The sequence below is a fragment of the Chiloscyllium plagiosum genome, chromosome 8, assembly GCF_004010195.1.
Source record: "Chiloscyllium plagiosum isolate BGI_BamShark_2017 chromosome 8, ASM401019v2, whole genome shotgun sequence".
Classification (NCBI taxonomy): Eukaryota; Metazoa; Chordata; class Chondrichthyes; order Orectolobiformes; family Hemiscylliidae; genus Chiloscyllium; species Chiloscyllium plagiosum.
In genome coordinates this window covers 96065572-96093330 of record NC_057717.1, presented here as the reverse complement: position 1 = coordinate 96093330, position 27759 = coordinate 96065572, and the positions used below count along the sequence as shown (strand labels likewise).

The 27759-nt window shown below is 39.7% G+C and overlaps 1 protein-coding gene across 3 annotated transcripts in view; it reads right to left on the bottom strand.

The window, feature by feature from the left end:
* carm1 (coactivator-associated arginine methyltransferase 1) overlaps positions 1-27759 on the bottom strand; it is an 83665-nt gene that overhangs the window by 9129 nt on the left and 46777 nt on the right. The window contains exons 7-15 of one of the 3 annotated variants that reach the window (XM_043694808.1): positions 22945-23035; positions 20162-20243; positions 19114-19199; positions 17210-17299; positions 15450-15587; positions 12694-12783; positions 7463-7575; positions 5372-5449; positions 345-413 (exon numbers count right to left, since the gene is read on the bottom strand). In XM_043694808.1, coding sequence (XP_043550743.1) covers positions 345-413; positions 5372-5449; positions 7463-7575; positions 12694-12783; positions 15450-15587; positions 17210-17299; positions 19114-19199; positions 20162-20243; positions 22945-23035 — 837 coding nt within the window. The remainder of the gene's footprint in view (positions 1-344; positions 414-5371; positions 5450-7462; positions 7576-12693; positions 12784-15449; positions 15588-17209; positions 17300-19113; positions 19200-20161; positions 20244-22944; positions 23036-27759) is intronic. The other 2 variants (XM_043694809.1, XM_043694810.1) reach the window with 2 other exon arrangements.

Below are 27759 nucleotides of genomic sequence, written 5' to 3'. Positions count from 1 at the left end.
TAGTATAATATTTGTAGCGTTCCAATAATTCACATGGACACCAAAACTTGAAGCTGATGGAGAGCACAGTTAAACTTCATGTCATAGCTTGCACTGTGCTTGCTAATACATTTAACCATTCATTCAACAGAAAGTTCAGTTCTCCCTGTGCGAAGTGCATCTTATCAAGCAGGCCAGCCAACCCTTTATTACATTATCAGCTCCTGGGTGCAGTCTGCCAATCCTAGAAGGAACTGGATTGGCTACAGGTTGCTATGGGTGCCTGGAGCCAAGCAGTTGCGTTTCCATTGGCAAGTTTCATTCGACCGGTCAAGCCTCAGAGGGATTCAGGGCCATGTCTTTACCCTGTATAAATCCTGTGCTCATAATGGATCCCAGTCTTGAGTGAGTGTGATTCACTATCCCAGTGTTGGCTGTGAAGAGAGGAGGAGAGAGAAACCTTCCAGTAAAATACAACAAAGGGAGGGAAAAGCACCATACAAAAGCATAAAGCTCATTCCTCATTAATGCATCACTAAAGTTCAACAATGCTTGGTGCCAGTGCTGTGCTTTCTAGAATTGCCACAGCAATCAAATCAGTATCACAGTTTGTTAACATGCCTAATTCATTAATAAGAGTTATGTTTCGACCAGGATTTCTATGTATTGAGAGGACTGAAATCTGGAATTTGACTGGAGGTAATCTGAATATGGAACTTCAGGACTGAATACTAGGTGGGATCTCAGATTCAGAGTAGTGGATTTGCTAAAGTGGAAGATACATCTGTATTACAATATACCCAGTACAATAAATCATTCCAGCATCATTGGAGAGGTAAAACAAAAAAGACTCTATGTGTTGAAAATTGAACACAATCCGAGCATATAATAAACCACAACTTGACTCTCACTCCCAAATTACAGTGTAAAACTTTCACCTCTCATCTTGCTAAAAGAAGGCAATTCTGTCTGGTTACAATTCAATAACGGCCAAGTCCCTGCGAGGAACAGAACTAAGTGGTCTTGATTCATCAAAGTCTAGGCAGTAAATTATTGGCTAGGGAATTGGGAGGGGTGGTTTTTTTTTTTGAAAAAAAGCTTTTCTATATCTCTTTAAGCCAAAGGATGCTCAGGGTCAACTACGGTGTTGTGATTTCAACTGAACTCAACTCAAACCAGAAAATAGTTATCCATAAAGGCAGTAACTGAGACAACCAATTAGTGTTTCCCTTTTGAAGGCAAATGGGACCAAAATTGTGCCTGGTCATATTTTGGTTGAAGCAGTGGTCAATTTGGCTGACATCACTGCACTTCACCACCAACAGTTATGAAGTAGACCATGTGATATCACAATTCTTCTCTCCATAGCATTTACAGATGAAATGCTCAGCCACTGATCAAATGCAATCTAACTTTGCCAGACAATTCTTGGATGGAGTATGGGGAAAAAAAGTGGGTAGAAAGGAAACACAAACCTACACCAGTTATTTATTTTTTTAAAGCAAATCAGCCTCTAGGTTAGTAGCTAGTCATCATAACAGGAAAAAACAAAGAAGTAAAAAAGAGAAAAAAAAATCAGGTTGGTTCCAACACACTGCATTATATTGTCACTGAAAGCAGAATTTGTGAATACAGACAATACCATGGTGGTAAATTTGCTCCTTCATTGACAATTAGAGACAGTGACATAATTATAATGTGCACAGGACATCATAGCAACTAAGCTAATATCTAAACACAACTATATGGAGGCAAGGTAGAGAATAATGTTATTTTCAAAAAACAAAAAAGGGAGCCCTTTCAAAACAGTAACTGCAAACTGAGGTTATAGTGAGCCAACACAGCAGACTTGCACTGACCCTATAACCAGCAGTGCTAAAAGTTGTGGCATATAGGTTCCCATCTATTTAAGTTCAAACAAAATACAAGCTTGAGTCACATCACATTCATTCCCAGAACAAAATACTTACTCCCAAAAATGGCGTTATTATTTTTTGGTTTGATGATAAACCAGATGCCTATTAAAATGTCTGGGAGCTTTCAATAGCTTACTGGCTAAGTACTAATTTGCTGCTGATACAGAACAATGCTGTCAACTCAAAGCTGCTATTGTTATGTTCATCAGCTTGTTACAGAGTTAAGAGTTTTGACCAGGTGATTTGGAAAGACTGTCCAGTCAGTGCTGGATGGAACAATAAAACAAAAATCTTTCCCAAACTCTCATGTTGAAGGTATATGGATGGAGATCATGGCACGGAACCCAACCAAAACTACACAGTAGAAAAAGACAGACAGCAATAGCTTACATATCAAGCCAGACTATACAAAGGTTCACAGCACAAATTCGTGATCAACAACTGTCTGTATGACCAAGACAGATCAGGGGAATTCTGTCGTAGGAAATTAAGTGAATCATTGACCAATAAACAATATGACAGGGAAAGATTTACCAAAATCTACTTACAAGATGATACCCATGCAAAGAGAATACAACTACTGAAAAAGGTTATACATGCAGAGGCTCTTTCCTTGGAGGTCTTCAAAACTATGGAAGAGTTTGTCAGCTAGATATACAGGGAAGTTCAAGCTACAAGATAGTCACTAATTAATCAAATAAAGTATTAAAGGAGAAACTGCTTTGTGATGAGAATGTGGAACTTGCTACCACGTGGAATGGTCGATGACAACAAAGATGCATTTAAAGAGAAAGCTGTAAAAGAGAAAGATATGGAAGGATATTCTGATAAAAAGGAGATGAAATAAATTTACTGGGAAGAACTTGGTGTGGAGCAGAAACTGGTCAGGATGAGTGGCCTAATGAATTGTTAATTCTACATAATAAAGCTGAACAACCATCCCACATCAGTGGCTGCAATTATACCATTAGAGTGGATTATCCCTAACTGTACTCTGGTATGGAGCTAGGAGGCAATACACAAATCCAATAGACCATCTGACTGTTTCTTGTTTGATCAGCATGGCACTCACCAAGATATTTAAACTGTGTTGCATTGGGGGTTAGTTTCCCGCTGGGTAAAACGCAAATAAAATTAATGAAGAACTGTACGCTGAAGGAGTGAACAGCACTTACATTTTTGTAAATTTAAAACTATGCTGAACTAAAATAAAATACAGATCACTGCCTGGACCCAAGTCTGTGATCTAGAAATAGCATTCGGACTGAATGTATGTTCCCTGGCTAAGAAAGCAGATTTTCAGTTTTGCTGGAAGATCCTGGAATCCCAGCTGCCATTACCACTATTGCACTAAAAGTAACTAGGAAGTGGAAACAAAAAAATTAAACTATTCTGCAAAGAAGGAACAGCTTACAAAATAGCCTGATCTCCTATTTTATAAAAACTATATGTAGTATGCAAATGAATGAGAAACAATGAATTCAACCCAACAACAGGTGAACTGTAGACTCTAATATAATATGCAGAGTCTAAACTTTTTGTAAATGGAACAGACCAGCATTTTGCAATGTATTGTATACTGAAAGACTTAAGTGGGTAATCCCTTTGTTTTATACTTTATTCTAATTTTAATATTAATAAACTGTTGTAAACTATGATTACTCGCTTTATTTGTATAGTCCTCAATTCGGCATGTGGGTGATTTTCCCATAAAGTAAATCATCTAAAAGGATCAAGAATGCAAGAAATTATATCCATTCAATGTGCTCACTGCACAAAAACAGATCATTCAAATATCAAAAATCAGTGCATGTTTACAGGCATTGATGTGAAGGATTCTACGTATGAGGAAATCTTTATTTCTATTAAAGCCGCAGGCTTCAGCAATGTAAAATCAACACATCGGGAAAGACCTGATGGCCGGACATATTTATAAAGCCCATGCACAATAAAAAAGACTTTATAACTTAGGAATATGTAAATGATAGAAGCAATTTGGAAACAGCATTTAAAATTAAAAGAATGTTGTTGTTATGTAGTATGTTCATGCTTTTTCAGTTTCTCACAGATACTGAAACAATTAAAATGGCAACAATAGAAAAAAAAAGGTGTACTGTATATTATGGTTAGCAGTTTTGAAGTCCATCATAATATTAACAGTAAAAAAGTTTTATGGGGTATATTTTAAATATGCCATTTAGTTTGCTGTCATATTATATAAATCCAAAAGTTATTAAAAATATGATGACTTGTGGAACTTTTAGAAAAAGAAAATCACACTATAGATTATTCCTATCTTGTGTTCTCCCATTATGACCCGATTGTCAAGAAGTCACTGGAGAGAGACTGGGAATTTTCCTGTAAGGAGGTAGCAACCAGGCTGGATCATGTCTGCTTAGAAAATGAAATCAGCAAACACTTGAAATGGATCTTTCAACAATCTCCTTAACATTGTTTAAATAGGATGTGGCGGAGTTGTTGCTGGGTGGCTTCTTTTTAAAACAACAAAAAAAAAAATCACAAAATAGAGTGACTTTGCCAAACTGGGTCTCCCATTTGAGGCCCAAAGCAACCTGGTCCCATGCTTGCTGAGAGTACATCAGCTCAGGAATGATGCTTTATTTGTATCACATCATTCCAAAGCTTGAGAGAAAGTACTTGACTACTTTCAATATTTCCATACAAAAAAATGTGTCAACATTCAGTGGTGAGGGAATGTGGGAGCCTTAGCTGGACATGTCGTGAACACTCTGGACATGGGTAAATGGTGGAATTATTTCAGGTTTACAGCACAAATAACAGAGTAATCCTTCAACAGGATATAATTCAAGTTAAATTATAAATATACACTGCAAAAGACTGGTGCAAATGCGAGTATGATCCACTGAAAAATCTAGAGTTTTTAATGTATTCAAATCAAAAAATATTCAAGTAATTAAAAGCCTTCTAGTAGATGATCACACAACTGAGAAAAGACAAACTCCAAACCAAAGTTTTACTCCGCTTTACTCCGAGTAGCGAGATATTAAAATCTAGAAAGTGGAATTCTATTACAGTGTCTGGCACAATGGCTCTCTTCCCAGTGCAAACCAATTTAGAATTTGCACCATTGTCACACAGGACTGCACTTGCATTTCTGTCAGTCAATCGCAAAAAGCACAGAGTTGAAAACTATGAAATGAGCTCTCACCCAGCAATGGAGATCCTGAAGACTGATTTTGTTGCATTAATTTGTAATGCCATAAAAAAAAAACATTGCCATGGACAATTACGCTTTCTTAAGTCGTAACACAGAGGAGTGCCATTTAAAAGCTGAAGTTCCTGTGGCTGAGAGGCCAAGATAGCAGAGGAGGGTTACATTAAAGTTAATCTGGTTTGGAGTTTGAACAACTAAAACTTGACTATTAATGTTTCCATGCAACTGTGAAAAATCCTATGACCCTCAACTGCTGAACAAGTAGTTATTCTCTACCTACCTAATGGAATCAGATTGTTGTGGCTGACTGCAGATCCACTGGCAATTACACTGCTCAGATCATATGCCGTTGGGACTCCTTAGAAAAGCAAAAAAGCAGAGTACCATACATTATATTGTTGCCCACCAGTGTGGAATTTAGTACAAATTACAAAATTTCAGCATTATACCAGCTACAAACTCAGCATATGGAACTAGCAGCATCTTACTATTCCATGAGAATGTGCTATTTCTTCAAAACGTGAGATCCAGGAGACTGAATGCACTTTGCTAAAAGTAAAACGCTAGCTAATTTTCCCTCTACTGAAATGCATCCTCCATAAAAAAGAAACAATAACTCTTTGAATGCTGACATCTAATCTAATGCAGTCTCAATTGACAGTGGGTGAAATTTTGCTGTAATAAGGAATCCAATAGCTGCTACTCATCCCTCAACTCAAACAATTTACATTTTTGCAGACAATTTGGAAGTGAGTGCTGGTGTGGATGCAGTAAGATACGAATGCATCTGGAATTTGAGTGAACAAGTATCTCTAAGTTTATTTCTTGATCCTTCAGTTTGATTAACTAAAAGTTAAGAAGGAAGTAGTCGAAATAATTCAATATCAAATCAGGTACAAAAAGAAACAAAACTTCACCTGTCATGCACTCATCAGGACCATTTGCAAGAATACAAATGTAAAGAACAACAACATTTTTATACTGTAAGATAAGCATGCTGCTTGGTTGACAAGTGGACTCTGATTGGTTGAGGTGCTGGTCATAGAAAATGGACCAGTTAGATGTTTACTGACAGTAAACTGTGTTTAATGCCATGAGTATTAAGAAGGAATCAGAACCATTTTGCTTGGTTAATAATTCAACAAAGCTTAGCAGTTAACAGTCAGTCATCATCTAACTAATGCATGCTCAATAGCAAAATCTCCACTAGAATCAATTTGCCAACCAGCCATTTTTCTGAAACACAATAGAAGTGTTGTTTTCCTTCACATTGATATACTTGTGAAGTATTATAAAGTGCAAGACAAAGAGCTTGGACAAAAAATGTCTTTTTCAGCAAAACGTAAAGTTCTATAATACCAAATAACTATCTGAGAGACAGAAGGCAGATGAGAAATAGAGTGCCATTTACTCATGGTTATTTTGAGAGAAAGATCTGCTGGAAGACCATGCAAAGATATAAGCCTAATTCTAAGGAACAAATAAAATTATTCCATTACCAGACCAGAGGAACGTAGCAAACTTTGTAATTTTTGAAGTAAGGTCAAGCAATAACTTAGTGGGATTGAAAAGCAAATCCCAAAAGTCTGCCAAAAAGCTACACGTACACATCGTGGACCAAACAGACTCCTGAAGCACTATCATCAGGAAGGTGAATTAATGGAAAACGGCTAGAGTGTACAGAAGCAGACAGTCAACCTAGCACTAAGCAGAACAAGATCCCACCACATTAGACATCTATTGATTGCACTAAATGTCTTGAAAGACAAGGGTAGAAAATGTATCGGAGCAATGCTATTTGGGAGTTGTCCTCCAAGTGACACACAGTCCAGAGTTCGAACTATATCTCAGTTTCTTCATTGTCATTGGGCCAAAAGTCTTGGAACTCCATTCCTAATAGCACGACTGGTGTATCTACACCACACAGTTCAGGAAAATGCCTCACAACCGCCTTCTCAAGGGTGATTAGGGATGAGCAACAAATGCTGGTCTCACTAGTGATGCCGACATTCCAAGAAACAATATTAAAAGACATACCACAGAAGAAAGAAAGAAAGACAGAAAGAAAAAGATGATAAAACACAACTAAGATGCAACAGGCAGCCTTGAATTTAGGAGATTGCCAATTAGATAATACTCAGAAGATTCAAGAGGTAGTTTAAAATGTAATATTTACAGCTGGACAGTATTTCAAGATACAGGCCATGTGCAACCTGCTAATCTCCAGATTTTGTGCATCCAAATGCCTTAATTTTATCATGGTGAATACAAGTTCAACTCATGAGTTACACAGTGCAAAAGTAAAATTTAGTGATTCTCAATTAAAATTACCCATATTTTGTAGAACTGAGATAATAAGAGTGTAAAATACCAGATACTGCTAGTCCTGAGCTGAGATTGTAAGAGCCAGATGTATTCCACATGGTCTCAGATGGCGATACATAATGCGAACCTGGAGGTGGTGACGGAGTTGTTCCTGTGTACCTGACAGAAGAAGGGAGGGGAATAGAGACAAAATTATTCAATACTGATTTCAGATAAAGGGCATGTCTTCTAGTTTTCTTCCCCTATATGGGCATATACATATATTTCAAGTGTTCATCTTTTAAAAAAAAAAGATGCACTGTAGACAGACATTAAATTCTTTGATGCTGCCTGGCTTGTTGTGCAGGTTGAAGATCAGGCAGCTCCAAGGTCAGGATGGTCACAGCATTTGCTTTGTGATGAAAATGCTGCAGACACACATGAATGGCACCTGTAACTGACATCACTGAAGCATACACACAGAAGTGATGGTGATCATAGAATTAAAAAGGAGCAAAATTTCACTGAAGTGACTGCACAGAAATAAAGACTCATGGTCTGTTTCATTATCTTTCCTCCTGTTTCTTCTCTCACACCATCATCCACTGTTATTTAATTACTCAGTTTTACACTGAATCTCAGACCTAGCCTTTTGTTCCTTACTTGGTCTCTGTATATATTTAAAGCCTGTCAGAGTTCCAACTTTATCTAGTACTGACAACAGGTAATTGACCTACATTTTAGCATACAAACTAGAAGCAGAGGCAAGCCACTCAGCCTCCAGACGACTCTGCTATTCAACTAGATCATCACTGATTGTATACCTCAATGCCATTTTCCTGCAGCAACCCACATCCCTTGATGTGCTTAGATTTCTGGATATTAAAATCAATCTCTGTTTTCAACACACTCAAAGTGACCAAGCCTCCACAGCCACTGGGCTACAAAATTTCAGAGATTAATTTACACACTAAGAAACAAAATAACTCCTGATCTCCGTATTAAGACGACAGACTTTCTTGGTCAGACCACACTTTCCAAACATGCTCAGCATCACTCTCCCAGATACAGTCTAACCTGCTACTTTCAGCATTTTCTATTTTCATCTCTTTTGAAGTCAACCATGTGTAAGCTATACAGACTTTGATTTCAGAGTTTGGAAGAGAAGGCTTTAGGACTCAATACATCCATTGACTATGCAGAACTGAATGGCTCTAATGTAATAAGGGGTACATCGGCTTCCAAGAGATTGACTGTGATAGAGGACTTTCGAGTCTGAGGCACAGACATTTCTGCAGCCGGCAGCAACCAATCAGAATGGTGAGTTGCCTCGCCAGTGCAAGGATCAAGAATATCTGATAGGGTGCAGAATGTTCTCAAAGGGGAGAGGACCAGCAGGAGCTCATTGTACACATTAGAACTAATGACATAAGAAGGGGAAAGGATGAGATTATGAAGGGAGAATATATAAAGTTAGGCAGGAATTTAAAAAGGAGGTCCACGAGAGTAGTAATATCTGGATTATTCCTGGTGCTACAAGGTAGTGAGGGTAGGAATAGGAGGATAGAGCAGCTAAATGTGTGGCTGAGGAGCTGGTGCAGGGGAGAAGGCTTCACATTTTTTGGATAATTGGAATCTCTTCTGAGGGTATAAGTGACCTATACAAGAAGGATGGATTGTACCTGAATTGGAAAGGGGCTAATATACTGGCAGGAAGGTTTGCTCGAGGATTTAAACTAGTACGGTGGGTCATGGGACCCAGGGAAATAGGCGGAAAGAGATCAATTGGAGACTGGTATAGTGGGAAAAGGAGCGAGTTAAACAGTCAGGGCAGGCAGAAACAAAGCAGAGAATAAGGTAGGGCTGATAAATTAAACTGCATTTATTTAAATGCAAGAGGCCTAACAGGGAAGGCAGGTGAACTCAGGGCATGGTTAGGAACATAGGACTGGGACATCACAGCAATTACAGGAACGTGGCTCAGAGAGCCACAGGACTGGCGGCTTAATGTTTCACAATACCAATGCCAGAGGCAGGTTAGAAAGGGCGCGGCGTGAGAAGGGAGGGAGTGTACCATTTTTGATAAGGGATAGCATTACAGCTGTACTGAGGGAGGATATTCCTGGGAATACATCCACGGAAGTTATTTGGCTGGAAATGAGAAATAGGAAATGGATGATCACTTTGTTGAAATTGTACTTGGCAAATAAATTTAAGGAGAATCAAAAAGAACTTTATAAATATAGTAAGGACAAAAGGTAACTAGGGAATAGGATCCCTCAAAGATCATAAGGCAGCCTTTGTGTTGAACAACAAAAGATGGGGGAAGAGACTAAACGAGTATTTTGCATCAGTGTTTACTGCGGAGAAGGACATGGAAGATCTAGAATGTGGGGAAATAGATGCTGACATCTTGAAAAGTGTCCATATTACAAAGGTGGTGGTTTTGGATGTCGAAAAATGCATAAAAGTGGATAAATCCCCAGAATGTGATCAGGCGTACCCTAGAACTCTGTGGGAAGCATTTGCTGGGCCCCTTGATGAGATATTTGTATCACCAATAGTCACATGAGAGCTGGTAGAAGACTGGAGGTTGGCTAACATGGTGCCACTATTTAAGAAAGTTGATAAGGACAAGCCAGCGAACTACAGATCAGTGAGCCTGACACTGGTGGTGGGCAAGTTGCTGGAGGGAATCCTTAGGAGTTACATGCATTTGGAAAGGCAAGGACTGATTAGGGAGAGTCAACATGATTTTGTGCGTGGGAAACCATGTCTCTCAAACTTGGAGTTTTTCGAAGAAGTAATGAAGAGGATCGACGAGGTGATCTATATGGACTTCAGCAAAGCATTCAACAAGGCTCCTTATGATAGATTAGTTATCAAGGTTAGGTCTCATGGAATACAGGGAGAACTAACTATTTCGATACCGAACTGGCTACAAGGTAGAAGACAGAGGGTGGTGCTTTTCAGACCAGAGGCCTGTGACCAGTGATGTGCCACAAGATCAGTGCTGGGTCCTTGATTTTGGCATTGACAAATAATTTGCATGTGAACATTGCAGGTATAGTTAGTAAGTTTGCAGATGACAGCAAAATTGGAGGTGTGGTGGACAGAGAAGAAGGTTACCTCAGATTACAACTGGATCTTGATCAGATGAGCCAATGGGCTGATGAGTGGCAGATGGAGTTTAATTTAGATAAATGTGAGGTGCAGTATTTTGGAAAGCCAAATCAGAGCAGGGCTTATACACTTAGTGGTAAGGTCCTGGGAAGTGCTGCTGAACAAAGATCTTGGAGAGCAGGTTCACAGCTCCTTGAAAGTGAGTCACAGGTAGATCGGATAGTGAAGGTGGTGTTTAGTATGCTGTCCTTTATTGGTTAAGAGCATTGAGTACAGGAGTTGGGAGGTCATGTTGCAGCTGTACAGGACATTGGTTAGGCCACTTTTGGAATATTGTGTGCAATTCTGGTCTTCCTTCTATTGGAAGGATGTTGTGAAACTTGTAAATCTTTTTTGAACCCTTTTAAGGATGATGCCAAAGTTGGTGGATTTAAGCTACGGAGAGAGCTGGGGCTGTTTTCCCTGGAGTATCAGAGGCTGAAAGATGACATTATAGGAGGTTTATAAAATCATGATGGGCATGGATAGGGTAAATAGACAAAGTCTTTTCCTTGGGGTGAGGGAGCCCAGAACTAGAAGGCACAGGTTTAAGATGAGAGGGGAAAGATTTAAAAGGGACCTAAGGGGCAATGTTTTCACACAGAGGGTGGTGCGTGTGCGTGTCTGGTGTGTGTGTGTATGGCATGAGTTGCCAGAGGAAGTGGTGGAGGCTGGTACAATTACAACATTTAAAAGGCATCTGGATGGGTATATGAATAGCAAGGTTTTAGAGGGATATGAGCCAAGTGCTGGTAAATGGGACTAGATTAATTTAGGATATCTGCTCAGCATTGACAAGTTGGGCCGAAGGGTCTGTTTCCGAGCTGTACAGCTCTCTGACTCTATGACTAATGTTGCACCCAGAGAAAGTTCAGCTCCAGTCTCGCTCTTCTCCAGCAATGCTATTAACTATTCAATATTTAGCATAACAAAAAACAGCATAAAAACAGAAATGGGAAGCTTTAAAATAACAAAACACAAAAGCAAAGGTTAACCTCCATTATTTGTAACCAAGATCCTAAAATCTTTGTAGCTCAAAAGAGCAGCTTAACAGTTACACATAAAACATTTGCTGTAATCAAACATGGACCTAATCTATTAATGCCATTTTCTCAATAACTGAAAATGCAGCACTAGACTCTCAGAGCAGAGGAAGTGCTGACTGTTCCTTGGAACATAGATTTTCCCATCAGTACACGACTGGCAGGGTAGTCCACACCTCTGGGACTGACTGACCTTTTCTCCTACCAACTCATCATGCCAATGTTTCTTTACTTCCCCCCTCCTCCATGACGACGACCATTTATACCTCTTCTGGATCAAACCTTTGTTTTAATACTTCTTTTGCCTTGCAACATTACCTCTTACGTTTATTGAAGTGAATTTAATCACTTATTGTCACACCTTGCCCCAGACCCCGTCACAGAACTATCCTTTTCTTTGCTTATCTCTGTATTTGCTTATCTCGATCACTAGTTTCTAATCAGAAACTTTGACCTCTCTCTCTCTCCACAAATGCTGATAGATTTGATACATTTTCAAATTTTATTTCCATTTTCTAAAATCTGCAGTATTTTGGCTTTGTGCAGTAAAACTACATTGAGGCTTTCAGCTCATTACTGCTTCTGAGCTCATTAGCTGAGTCCAGTATCTTTTATTTTGTTTTCTCAAAGCTCCTGTCACTAACAACTTTGTAGTAAGGACTTTCCAGATAAGAGCAATTAGTTTTATGAAATAGTTCACTAGACATGTGGAAGGATTGCAAATAGCTGAGAATTGCTCTACGGAGAAGGCAAAAATTATAATTCAGCAACTGAGGAGAGATAGTCAAGAAAATAAATTTGGTGGTTTCATATTTCCCCTTTATAGAAAGGGATTACTTGCAGATATAAATAATACAAGGCGGTGTTATTTCTACACTGAATCACACTATTTTGCTTGGTAATGGAGATTCTTAGATGCAGCCAACTGTACTACTCGGAAGAAAACATTTGGGAAATGCAGAAATTGCAATGAGTCGTCATTTATGCTTTCTTTATTCAGAAAGGTAGGTGGATAGAGAAAAAGGAGCTAAAACTGGGAATCTCTGCAATGTCTTGTACAATGATGAAAGGAGCACCTGTCAGCTACACTTACCTGAAAAACGGGTTCTTCAGGTCCAGTACATTACTAGATTTTGAACCAGTCTGATCCACCTGGGCTACAATACTAATATCATAACTTTGCCTATGGAAAGAAAAAATAGTAAGTTCTATTACACAGGCTAAAACCAGTTGACAATTCAAACGATAAAGCTGAAGGGACAGTGGTTTTAGATCCTTGGGAATTTAAGAGTCTACACTGGAATAAAATCAAGACCATCAAAAACCCAGGAAACTACAGATCAATAAAAATTAGTGACTTTGTGTCTCTTAAAAAAAGGTTGCTCACCACATCTCACATTCCCATGACATTTTTTAATTTATCAGCAATATCCTTTGACTACCTTGTTAGTCAAGAACCTACCTTTGCCTTAAAAGGATATCTGAAGTCCCTGCCCCATTGATCTATGGGGACAAGTTCCAGGGGCCCTGACAGAGACCAAACAAAATCTCTTCAATCGCCATCTTCAATGGAAGACTCCTTAATTTGAAACTGTCCCCCCTAGTTCTAAGCGGTCTTACAAAAGGAAATATTCTTTCAGCATTCACGCAGTCATGTTCCCTCAGAGTCTTGTACACTTCAGTAAAACCACTTCTTTCTTCCAAACTTAAATGGATACAGGTTCAGCACATCCAGCCTTTACTCGAAATAATGCTCTCAGCCCAGGAATTAGTTGAGTGAATCATCTTTGCATTGCTTCAACATGGTCTTACTAATGTTCTGTCCCACTGGGCAAAACATCCCTACTTTTATATTCTATTCCTCTTGCAATAAATGACAACATGGGCGGCACGGTGGCACAGCAGTTAGCACTGCTGCCTCACAGCGCCAGAGACCCGGGTTCAATTCCCGCTTCAGGCGACTGACTGTGGAGTTTGCACGTTCTCCCCGTGTCTGCGTGGGTTTCCTCCGGGTGCTCCGGTTTCCTCCCACTCTTGAATTATTTGCTGTACCTGCATTCTAATTTTTTGTGGCTCACATACCAGGACATTTAGATCCTCTTGCACTTATGGAATCTCCTTCCATTTAAATAATAAGCTGTTTTTCCTATTCTTCCTGCCAAAGTGAAGTAGTTCACACTTTCCCACATAATATTGCATCTTCCTTTTTTTACCTGTCTACCATATGACAGGCAACCTTGTATAAAAAAGTCGATTCCCTGAACAAAACAAATCATTTTCAGATATCTCATGTATATGTTAACACAAAAAATCCAAATTGCTTGCATCACCCCACTTGCCACTGAAATCAAACTTGTCCCAGTGTAAACTCACTCATTTGACAGAATCTCAGAACAGCACAAACTTGAAGACAACTGTTCAGCTCATGACTGCACAGATCAACAAGTGATGTCAAGGCTTCTACCTTACTATTGCCACCCTCTAATGTGGCAATGTTTTGTCAAGAAGGAATGGCAGATACCTAGCCCAGTTCAAACCTGTTGTTTTTTTTTAAAATATATAAAAACTTCAATACTAAAGGTTACTATTTGACTCCTTTTGATATACATTTTGGGGGTGGAGTTGGCAGGAAGTGTGTCCAGTGTGGTAACTCAGTTGATGGGACAAGGAACCTTTCAAATCTTTTCAAGATATTACTTGCGTACAAGTGGACCCTTACTTTTACTGCTAAAATTCTAATTTTACATAAAAACATATAGCATGTTCTTTGGCAGACTCATATTCCTACAATTTACTTTCCTACTTATCTTTGCCTTCAGCAAATTTAGCATCCATGCATTCTGTCCCTTCATCTAAACTGTTGGTACAGATTGTAAATCTAGTAAAGCCTGAGCACTGACCCTTGTGGTATGCCATTTGTTGCATCTTGCCAGCCTGAAAATGATCCATTAATGCCTATTCCTAATTAACTAATCTTTTATTCATGCTAATATGCTACTGACCAAATCCTTAATCGAATTTATCAATTCACTTTAGCCAATTCTGCCCTTATAAATTTCCCTTTTAAATTTACAACCACACTCTTCTCTCCTTCAAAGTGAAAGCAAAGTCCAATCATGCTGTAATCACTGCTTCAGAGGTGTGGCTTTTTTAATGAGGTAATCCATTTTGCACCGTAACTAGGTACAAGTGACAATATTAAATAAATCTAACTCTTCATTGATCTTGACTTGTTATACAGATCTAGAATAGTCTGCTCTGAGAGTGGCATGTTTTCAAGCCAACCACAGACTATTCCTAAGATAATTATGAACTCCAATTCCAGGCTATCTTTGTCGATCCGATTCATAAAATCTGTAAGAACATTAAAATCATTAATCATCAATGACCCTCATGTTGCCCCCCCCACCTTATTTCTTCCTATATACTTAGTCCAACAAATGTGGTTACTATTAGGCCTATAAACTACTCTCATGAGTGACTCATTACCCTCCCTATTTCTGAGCACTACCTAATATCTCCATTTTAATTTTGTCTTCTTGCTTTCAAACTCAAACATTCTCTGTTGAAATTCCACCTCACTACCCCTTTCTTCTCAAAAGCTACCTCTGCAGTAATCGTTTCTTGAACAGCTCAATGTCAAAATTATGTTTTGTTATGCTCCTGCAAAGGATCTTTGCATACTTTACTAAGGTCACAGCACTAAATAAATACATATTGTTCTTAAATCATTTTATACCTTTCATTAAAAAACAACCAAGAAACAATGAAGTTCAAACTTATATGATCAGCATTTCCAGATTTAATGGAGTTGTTGGGACTTTTTGCAATTATACATGCCCATCTTACCTTTTATTGGCATTCAGCATGACAGTCCCTGACAGCGTATCACCTGCCTTGGTGAAAAGTGGCGATTGAAGCAAACAGCGAACTTGGTACCAATGGGTCAAAGGTTCTGTCGGAGCAGTTGACAGCCACACCGTCATTCTGAGAGAGGGACATGAGGTCAGTACACACCACCAGAACAAAACTGAAATTAGTTCAGTACACAAAACCTTTAGAATTCGTAGAATCCCTACTCCGTGGAAGCAGGCCAACTGGCCTACCTAGTCCACACCAACCGTCTGAACAGCATTCCACCCAGACCTAACTTCCTACCCTATCCCTGCATAATCCAACTGGCTTGCACATCTTTGGACACGATGGGCAATTTACCATGACTAATCCACCTAACCTACACATCTTTGGACCATGGGAAAACCCATGCAGAGAATGTGCAAACTCCACGCAGATAGTTGCTTAAGGCTGGAATTGAACCGAGTCCTTGACATTGTGAGGCAGCAATGCTAACCATTAAGCCACCTCACTAACCTTTGTTCAGGTTTAGAACTCGCATTGACACATTCATCGATTCATTTTTTTCAAATTTTGTATCATTGCAGACAAAAGAAAAAAACCTGTGTGAATTAGGCAAGCCCATCCCTTCCGCAGCCATGTACAAAGCACCTTCTGCTCCAAGATTTTAAAAACAAATTTATCCATTTTCTGGGACTTGGGTATCGCTGGCTGGCCAGCAGTTATGGCCCATCTCTACTTGCCCTTTGAGAAGGTAGTGAGCTGCCTTCTAGAACTGCTGCAGTCCATCTTCTGTGGGCTGACCCAATGCCATTTGGGAGGGAATTTCAGAATTTTGACCCAGCAACAGTGAACGAATGGCGATATATTTCCAAGTCAGGATGGTGAGTGACTTGGAGGAGAGCTTGAAGGTGGTGGTGTTTTCATGTATCTGCTGCTCTTGTCCTTCTAGATGGAAGTGGTCATGGGCTTGGGAGGTGCTGTCTGAGGATCTTTGGTGAATTTCTGCAATGCATACACAACTGCCACTATGGGGTTGGTGGTGGAGGGAGTGGATGCAGTGTCAATCAAGCTGGCAGCTTTGTCCTGAATCGTGCCAAGCTTTGAGTGTTGTTGATGCTGCACTCATTCAGGCAAGTGGGGAGTATTCCGTCACACTCCTGACTTGTGCCTTATGGATGGTAGACAGGCTTTGGGGTGTCAGGAGGTGAGTTACCCCCTGCAGTATCCCTAGCCTCTGACCTTGCTCTTGTAGTCACTGCATTTATGCAGTGAGTCCAGTTGAGTTTCAGATCAGTGATAACTTCCAAGATGTTGACAATGGGGGATTCAATGATGGTAACACCATTGAATGTCAATGGGTGGCTTAGATTATGTCTTGTTGGTGATGATGGTCATAGCCTGGCATATGTGGGGTTGGTAATGTTACTTATCACTTGTCAGTCTTGCCTCTGGCCTCTAAACAGAGTTACAACTTCATCGCAATTAATGGAATTGTCCTATACATGGAATTAAGAGTTATAGAATGGAGGTGGTCAGAAGGCACATATCAGCCATGCCCTAACTGAATGGCAGAACAGGCTAAAGGATCCAAAATGGCCTAGCTCTGCTCCTAAGACTCCAGTTTGGTCTATTGCTTTCTACAAAGGCAAACCAAAATGGTTCCAGCAATACTTATATAACACATATTAAAGCCACTTGTCGTAACAAATAAATTAACAGCAATTTATACAAGTTTGAACTTAAATACTCACTGGGAACCAATGAAGGCCACATCGAACCAGAATGCCAAACCATGGACTAACCCTGAATGTAACATATGGAACTTGAATGGAATTTCTATCCTGTAATAATAAATAAAGCAGTGAAGACATTTGGGAGAATAATGTCAAATTGATATTAAAACTACTAAAAATAGTCACAGTTCTAGAAGTGTGCACAAGGGACATCCTGCTTCCTAAATCTCTCTCACACACACACACACACACACACACACACACACAGTACCTCAGTGCTGTCACAAAACAGAAGAAAGTTAGGAACCACAAACTTTAACCACCCAAGTAACTCTAGAGAGCAGTTTCACTCTAGCCTTGAATTAGTAAATCAACTCCAAGGTGTAAGAGTTAGCTTAAAAACCCTTCAAATCTCCTTCATTCAACACTCACTAAACCTTTCCTCCCCCTTTCCACACTTACTTAAGCCTCGCTGCTCCTGGCAATGAAACTGCTGCAGGGGAGACTGCAGACAATACACTGCAATTGCCTAAAACTCCAATAATTAGATACTGACATTAGATACTAACCTTAATTAACAGGTTTTAATTAAGATGTGACATTTAATTTTTTTTTCAGTGCTGATTGCACAAATGGTTTTCAGAAGCATTGCAGCTGTCTGCATTCAATGTAAAAATGGTACATTAAGTGATCAGTAGCACAAAAAAGGTACCTCAGCAACAGCAGTAAGGTCCAGGCATTCTTTCATTTATGCAAGAGTGCATAGCTGGCTGTACTTCCACTAAGCGGAAGAATTACAGGCAGTAAGCAATTACAATATTCCTACATCTTGTCATGACTACAACAGAGCTGTTAGTGCAATCACTGTAATGCTAAAGAGCATGCAGGTCAGCTGTCAATGGCTACAGAGTGGCAAAAATATTTCAAAGCCATCTCATGAACGTGTAGTACAAATTAAAATTTTAAAAAAAAATTCACCCTAAACCAAGAATATGGGTTATCTGGGAGCAGTGGGGAAATAGTCCAGGCTCTTTGCTCACAAATTGTGATGCAAGTATAGCCCTACTGATTATTGCCTGTGGTCACTCCCTGATATCCACCATTCTCCAATTGATACAAACAACCATCATCTCAGGTGACTGGAGAAGGAGTTCACAGCAAAACAAAAAAAAAAAAGCATGGAGTTGAGGATTCAGGGCTGCAGAGCATCTGGTTGACACTGGAGGTGAGTGTGGCCAGCATCACCATGTGCTACATTAACCAGGCACTGGATGTAGTGTGGATCTAGGCAGAAGTAGATCAGAGCAGACCTACTGTAATTTCACGAAAATCTCACCCCTCCACATGTTTTGTAAAAGAGGACAGAAAAAAGGTCACAGTATTCAATGTGCACTCCTTGACTCAACATTATTCACCCAAGCTTGCTATACAACTCATTGGTTTGGCAAAAACTATACAGCTAATAACTTGTACATTATCACAAATGCCCATTTACATACAACGATACAAGATTCAGCCATCTCCATTCTCACATCAACTTACCAGTGACTGCAGAGTAATCGAACTGGTCAGGCCTTCTGCAAACAAAAGTCGCCCAAATAACCCTCACTGCATCTATCATTTTGTTTTAAGATATACCTTCTGGGTTATTTTCGTGAAATTACAGTACTTCCGCCCTTGTAATAACATTAATGGATTGGCTGTTGAAATAACCAGGAAATTTAGCAGTCCTGCAAGCAAATCCTGATCTTAGCCAATTGACTCCAGCCCCAATAAATACAGGAGATGTGTGGCGATTCTGTGTGACTGGTGCTCCATCAGCCCTGTTCATTGTGACTCCAGCCCCAGACACAGGAGTTGTGTGACGATTCTCTGGGACTTGTATTCCATCAGCACTGTGCACTCTGAGTTCGACATCTTACCGGTGCAAATCATTCTCTTCGGCTTCTAGAAAGTTCACTGTGTACTTCACCGACTTGGCCATTAGAATCCTGATATCAAATGTGTCCTTAAAAACACAGTAAAATAAGTCACTAACCCTTGTAAAGAGAGGCAGCTTGCACCTTCACAACACCTAGGGACACAATGGAAATAAGTACAGAATCTGGAGTTAAGATACATTTAGTTGCCTCGCATGAGTTGCAGGCTTAGATAGAAGTGGAAATTTCCTATACCATCGACTTTTTTTAAAAAAAGTAAACACATACTCTTCAGTCAATTCCTTTCATGTTATCTTGAACAAACCAAAACATGTTGGCAAGGAGTCAAATGGCTAATCATATCGCAGCTCAGCTGCTTCTGTACAATGTTTGACCATCATGAGTAACAGAGCCAAATACAATCCAATCCATACTCAAATATCCATATGCTTATTTTAGAACCCTGGTCACTGAATAAAAGCAATAAAGACATTCTCTTCCCCAGCGCACAAGCTCAAATCTATTTGTCACAATCCAGGTTTTGGCCTGTTATACATCAAATACAGATCAGGTATCCACTCTCCTTAAGTCTGAAAATCAAAAAACCGAAGGTCATTTTGGAAGTTGATCCGAACAGACCTGTTGATATGTTGAGATCTGGTCTTTTGGACATAAGATTTTTTTGGTTGGTTCAAATGGACCTAAAAGTGAAGTTTATTTTCCAAAGGGCCGAATTCAGTGTATCTACAGGTCCATTTGGGATCTTTGATAAGAAAATCTTCGCTTTTCGGCCTATTTGGTTTAGTGATTTTCTTTTCTCTCTCTACCAGCTACCCTCCCTCAAAAAAAGGGTGCAAACCAACTACAGTGGATCCAAAAACCAAAAGTATCCTTTATCCAAAAACTAGGTGGTCAATTCCTGACCTGTATCTTCAGATTTAATATTCAATCCTTGAAATTCTCCCAGCAACACAGGTGAACAAAAATTTATGGTGCACAATTAAATTGATTTTAAATTAGCATACATTAGTAATGCTTGCAACACACTCACCACAATAGGCTGCTTGAAGTATTCATCTACTGCTGCACCTCGGAGGGCTGATAAATCCACACCGTGGAAAGATGGCTGATACCTGGTATCAAGCACAAGATATGCCAGTTAGTCACAAGAAACAAAAAAGAAAAAGCAGAACTGGATTCACCTCAAAGTTAAAATAAAACAAAATCACCCAGTAAGATGTCAGGTTCAAAATGGAGCTAGTAACAAGAAAAAATAGCAAATGCACGAATTGGCAAAGTTCACAAACAACAAAAAGCTTTGTTACAGCCCAAACTGTAATGTCAACAGGGCCAGAATTATTTATACAATGGAGATCAAGACAACCATAAAAATAGCTTGTGGTCAGTTCAATGCTTGGACTGGTCCACATTTACGACATTCCATAAAGATTTGGGTCTCAACAGTGCCAGAAAAGAGGATAACTTTCCCATAATCAGGGCAAACTGCAGAGAAGCGTCTCGTTAAATACTCGTGCAACTCTAAGTTCCAGTGCAGTTCTCATTGCATCTTGCTTGTGTGGACTACTCTCAGAAACATCCCATCTCAGTGCAATGGAATTAAGGGAAGTAGGTCTGTTCTTCAGTTCCCTGTACTGACTGAGTGGCAGCCAGCAACATTTCTAAAGAAACTGGAAAAGCACAACAGCACTAGCTGTTGACAATTTAGGACTTCAGTGGCATCACCTGCCAAAAGTATTACATTTATTTTTAACCAAGTGACAGAATTCCAGCTCCAGCAGAACAGTGTAGACAAATATATTTCTAGAGACCCAAATATACATCTCAAATTACTGAGGGCAGTAGTGGTAGAAAGAGGGAGTTGGGAGAATAAACAATGTTGTAAAAATAGTCCCAGATCACATCAGGAATATTGTATAAAGAAACCTGTGAAATACATCCCTTTGTGAACATCATTTGCTGACATGGATTTTACAAATATAAGTGGTTTCAGACTGCATCTTGTATATTTGGGTCAGGAAACAGGCATTTATTTCAGCTGGTGCATGCTTAAACAGGTTTTACTATACAATGAGTTGCAACAGATGTTGAAGGGATCTGTTCCCACACCAGGAAGACCTGGGCAGATTTGGATTTATAAATGGCAAGTAATATTGGTGTCACACAAGTACCTGGCAATGACAACTGACAAAAGAAGGGGAGTCCAAAACTACAGGGCATAGGTTTAAGGTGAGAGGGGGAAGATTTAAAAGAGATAAGATTTAAAAGAGACCAGAAGGGTAACTTTTTCACGCAGAGAGTGGTGCATATATGGAACAAGCTGCCAGAGGTGGTGGTGGAGACTGCTACAATTACAACATTTAAAAGGCATCTGGATGGTACATCAATTGGAAAGGTTGAGAGTGATATGGGCCAAATGGGACTACTTCAATTTAGGGTTCCTGGTTGGCACAGATGAGTTGGGCTGAAAGGTCTGTTTCCGTGCTGTATAACTCAATGACTATGACACGTTTCACCATGTACAAAAGCACAAACCAGGAGTACAATGGAATATTTTTCATTGCATGATTGAATGCAGCTCCAACAATACTCCAGAAGCTTGACACCATTCAGGGCAAAGAACCTGCTTGGCTGGCATCCTGTCCATCACATTAAACATTCACTCCCTCTACCACTGGTACACAGTGGCAGTAAGGTGTACCAATTATAAAGTAGTGCAGCAACTCGCCAAACCTCCTTGACAGCCATTTCTAAACTGCTGACTTTTACTGCTTAGGATGTAGAAGGGCAACAGATGCACGAGAACACCAGCGCCTACTTGCAAGTTTCATTTCAACTCTCACACCTTTCCTGATTTGGAACTGTAATCACCACTTCATTACTATCGCTGAATTAAAAAAACTTGGAACGTCTTCCCCAGCATCATCAGGTGTATCTACACCACATGGAATAAAGCAGCTCAAGGTGGTTCACTGCCACCTTAAGATTAGCAATACTTCTGTTGAAATCATGAATAAAATATAGTGCAGACTGAAGCTTAGGAGAGAGAAAAAAAGAAAAAAAAACACTGATCCAGAGTGAAATTTAAAAGGAAGCTTTTAAAGACAAATCCAAAAAGACACATTTAAATAGATATTGAAAGGACATGGCTGGACAGTTAGGGTATGGATGCTATACTCAGATGGAGAATTGCAGGATTGATTGATGGACTGATCTAATATCATATGTACTGAGGTACAGTGAAAAGCTTAGCTTACAAGCAGATCACAGTAAGCAAGCATGTACAGATCAAAAAAGACTTACACAACCACCTGATGAAGGAGCAGCGCTCCGAAGGATATTGCTTCTAAATAAATTTGTTGTATTATACCTGGTGTTGTGTGATTTCTAACAGAGGCATACAGGTTACATTGCACAGGGAGTGCGTTAAATGAGATCAGCGTTGGCAAGATCAGAGTAATTTTTACAGATTTAGAATTTAAGTTTAAAAAAGTGCAGCACAGTTATAAGAAATGTTAGATCTGCTGTAGGGAGCTTGCAAGGAGTCAGTGTCGGCTTAAATGCACAGGATTTGTTTGCTCCCAAAGAAGCTGAACACTGAATTCTTTCTGCATTGAAACAGCTCTGGTATAAAGCATTTTAAATATTTAAGGCCACTTGTTTTAACACATTTTACTCACAATATGAAACAAGTGCTTTCTGAAGAGCTTTCAGTTAATAATTACTCAGATGGGGAACACATTGTTCTGCCTCAAAAACTGTCCTCCCACACGTCTGAAGACACCCCTCCCCACCAAAGCAGAACAACCACCATACCAGAAGTTTGCTTTTGTGAACTGTTCCATGTAAAGCTGCTCATCTGTAAAGGGCGCTAGGTGAACGTCACCAAGGGTTGGAAACAGATTACCTAGAATGAAAGCATACGTTCATTAATCATTGCAGGCATATAAAATACACCAAAGCAGGCCTGGCTATCCACCAGGACAACATAATAGCAATACACTTTTGAAGCTTGGATGCCATGATGTCAAAAGCCACATGGCTTAATTTAACCTGAAGGGTGGAGGTCAATTGACCTGGGTCTTCTCTATTGCTGAGTAACAGCAGCGAAGATCTGAGAGTTGGTCACCAATTCATCTGTCCAGCTGGACCTTGACAGGTGGTAGAACAGGGAGGGCAGACCAAATAAAAAGGGAAATTAATGTGGACAGAATGAAGAAGGTAGAAAAATTGATTGCAACACAGCAGAACTTGCACTATTCTTAATGCAGCAATAAAACAAGCCCCGGTTTTTCTTGCTAAATTCAAGTAGACAACTTGAGGGAAAACTATTTTGATGAAAGTTGACATCAAGGTCATAGAACAAAGCCATGCAAGTTACCCTGCTTGCTCGTAGGACATTTGAATGAGCCCAGGAAAGGACATGAAACAGATGAGGCTCCACATTACAGAGCACACACAAACTTGGCAAACATCTTCTTAAATTTTGAACACCAGACCATTGGGACAGTTAAGAGTTGCTGACTGCTGATCAGGAACAATCTACAGACAAGGAGCACACTGAAACTGGTTCCAGGCCTGATTCTTTTTTTACCTGCCACACTGGTCAATACTGAAGAAGGAATATCAGAGGTTTTTAATATATCTGTGCATTTGGAAAAAGTGGATTTGACAGTAGTAAAGATTGATTATGTGATTCAACCCATGACACTCCAACTCACCGTATGTCTCAGTAGGAGATAGCTTGTTAACCATAGCCTTGAGAAAGAAGCTCATGTTTTAGTGAAACAAACTATGAACTTTAAAAATAATTCAAACAGATGCCTTTTAAGCAGTAGTCAACTAGGAGCAACAAACAAAAATAAAACTGAGCGAAGAACCAGCAGACCAAGGGGATGTAGTGATATTATCACCAGACCAACGTTCAGGCTAGATTGCTGGAAGAACATGGGTTTGAATTCCACCATGGCAGATGATAAAATCTAAACCAATGAAAATTTAGAATTAAAAGCTAGTGTTATGGATCAATTAGGGCTGGGTTATAAATGCTGGCCCAGCCATGAACAAATGAAAAGAAATGCCCGAGAATGCTGATTTGAACCCAGGTGTCAAAAAACAAACAAGAAGAACAGAACAATACAGCTCAGGAACAAGCCCTTCAGCTCTCCAAGCCTGCGCCGACACATTTTGCCCGTCCTTACTAAAACTATCTTTGCTTACAGGATCTGTATCCCCCTATTCCCTTCCTATTTGTGTGTTTGTCTAGGTGCTTCTTGAATGCTGCTATTGTGTCTGTTTCCACCATCTCCTCTGGCGACATGTTACAGAGTTTGATAAGCTAGTTTTGTATCCATCTTGCTGGTTCACCCTTCTACCAGGTGATTTCACTTTTAGTACCAGTCTGCCACAAGGGACCTTGTCAAAGGCTTCACTGAATTTCATGTAGACAACATTACCACTTTCCCCTCAATCATCTTCATCACCTCCTCAGAAAAGTCGATTAAGTTAGTGAGGCATGACCTCCCCATACAAAACCATGCTGTCTATTGCTAATACGTCTGTTTATTTCTAAATGTGTAAAGATGTTGTTCTTGAGAACCTTTTCCAATAATTTTCCTACCACCAACGTGAGGCTCACAGGTCTGTAATTTCCTGGATTATCCCTGCTACTCTTCTTAAACAATGGGACAATATTGGCTATTCTTCAGTCCTCTGGGACCTCACCTGTGGCCAAAGAAGATACAAAGATGTCTGTCAACACTCCAACAATTTGTTCTCTTACCTCCTTCATTATTCTGGGATGGATCCCATTAGGACCCGGAGACTTATTCCGCCAATTTCTTCTCTTTGGTGAATACTGACATGAAGTATTTGTTTGGGACTTCACCTACCTCTTCTGGCTCCACATGGAGATTCTCTCCTTTGCCTTTGTGTGGATCAACCCTTTCCCTGGCTACCCTCTCGCTTTTTATATGCATAAAAAGACTTTGGATTCTCCTTAATCATGTTTGCTAATGACTTTTCATGACTCGTTTCAGCCTTCTAATTCCTTGTTTAAGTTCTTTCCTACTTTCCTTATTTTCTTCAAGGGCTTCACCCTCCTAGACTTTACTTTTGTTTCCTTTTTGACCAAAGTCATAACATCCCTGGTCATCCAATGTTCACATAACTTGCCATACCTACCCTTTATTCCCACAGGAATGTTCCAGTCTTGAACTCTTATCAACTGCCATTTGAAATATTCCCACATGTCCCATGTCGATTTACTCTCAAACAGCTGCCTCCATCAAAATTCTCCAGTTCCTGCCTAATATTGTTGTAGTTCACCTTCCCACAATTTAACACCTTCACCCGAGGACTGCTGTTTTCCCTATCCATGAATATCTTAAAACTTATGGTCTTATGGTCACTAGTCCCAAAGTGCTCTCCCACTGAAACTTCACTTCACCTGGCCGGGCTCATTTCCCAAAACAAGGCCCAGTATGACCCCTTCCCTGGTTGGACTGTTTATATTTTGTGTCAAGAATCCTTCTTGAATGGCCCTTACAAATTCTGCCCCATCCAAGCCCCTAACTAGTGAGTCCCACTCAATATAGGGAAAGTTAAAATCACCCACAACCACACTTCTGTTTTTACATCATTCCAAGATCTGTCTACACATTCTCTCCTCTATCTCCTGCTGGCTGTTGGGAGGTTTGTAGTATACCCCCAGCATTATGATTTCACCTTCCCTATTCCTGAGTTCTACCAAAGGTCTGGTCCAGAGCCAAAAGTTGTATCAAATATGCACTAGCATGTATACAGTACACACTGTACGTACACCTAAAGGCACTGCTATAATACAATCCACAGCAGTTGATTAAAGAACTTATCAACTTATCATTGATTTCCCCAAAGACAGAAGCACCATTAGTTCTCATCTCTGAAGATTGGATGTCAATGTTTAATATCATCCTAGACTGAAATGGGCTGGAATCATCTTCACATCTCTTTTTGTCAAAAGAAATAATAAGCATCAAGATGAAGACACATTAAATCACATTCAGTATTCTAGAGTAAGGATCTTGAATCAAAGGAGGCAAGAATGCCACAAAAGGTCAAAACTCAAGACAGATAATTCACCAGGTGAGCTCTTAACCATATGGTTCACATGACACTCCAAGGTCACGCATGGTCTGTGGCTCTCAGAAGACACTATGCCTGAAATTGTCAGCATGCAAAAATATTATATTCTTCTGAATTATACACAAGAAAATACCTTGAGCAGCAAAAACGAGCCGAGATAGCTAACTATGCTCAGAGATGACGGGAGTATTTGTACTCTTGGGTCATACAAAGTTAAAAATCACAACACCAGGATATAGTCCAACAGGTTTAATTGGAAGCACACTAGCTTTCAGAGCATCGCTCCTTCATCAGGTGATAGTGGAGGGCTCAATCCTAACACAGAATTTACAGCAAAAATTTACAGTGTGATGTAACTGAAATTATACATGGATAAATTGATTGTCTGGGTCATACAGAATGTGACACGTTCTATTTTTTTGGATTATGTACAAGCAGGACAGAACCGATCTATTTATAAATCAAAAGCCAGCAATCTAATACCATGCTGTTAAGATAAATCATTCCAAATAAAAGGATACATCCTCAAAATTTAGATCTAGGGAGATACAGCTGATGAGAGTCTAGTGGGATCTAAACAGTGAGACAACCTTGACATAAAACTGCCCTTAGTCTTGGAGCCTGCAATTTAATTATGTTGTCTGGCCAGATTGAAGACTAGATACTGCATGTTATTGCTTTGCACATCTGGAGAAGGGCGTGGGGGGGTGGGCCGAAAAATAAATGAGAGTTAGCTCACAGCTACAATTACATGACCTGTCAGCCAGTAAAGAAGTTAACAACACTTGGTAAAATCTGACTGAGATTACTCCAACACTCATCTGTCAGCCAACCAGAGACTGAGGTCCTCAAGAAAATTATGTGCAAACACTCTTTCTAATCCCTCACTCCCAGATGGCTGGCTCACGCTTCATGTTTGAACAGACTGAACTTTTGTTTAGAAAGGAGTGGGCAAAATGAAAACATTTAAAAATGAAGACCACAAGCTGTACTTCAGCTTACTTGATACCTCTCTGAAAAGGTTCGACTGCTTTATAAATGTGTGAGCACACATATTTTATAAAGACCCAATAACAAGCACAGCAGACCATCAAATGAGCCAGCCACATCAAGTACTGAAATCATATTAAAGAACATCTCAAAGAAAACTTGAAGTGAAAGGAAGACCAGATTTCCAACTCATGACACTCAGGAAATCTGACATAAACTGGGCATTTCCACAAAAATCTCCAATATGTTTGGAACACAAAATATCAAACAAAAATATGAATTTTCTACTGATAGCTACAAGTTGTAACCCCCCCTCCCACCCCCAAATCCTGATCTTTCTCTTTAACACCAAATAAAATGTAAGAGAGAGCGAGAGTTATCTTTTCAAATGGAATCTTACTTCTACAGAACTAAAAAGGAGAACAGTAACCTGATGGGTTTTGAGGAGGCTTGGGCAGGGTGTTAGGGAAAAGAGAGTGCGCGAGACACAGCGCGCGAGAGTGTGAAATTGGGAGG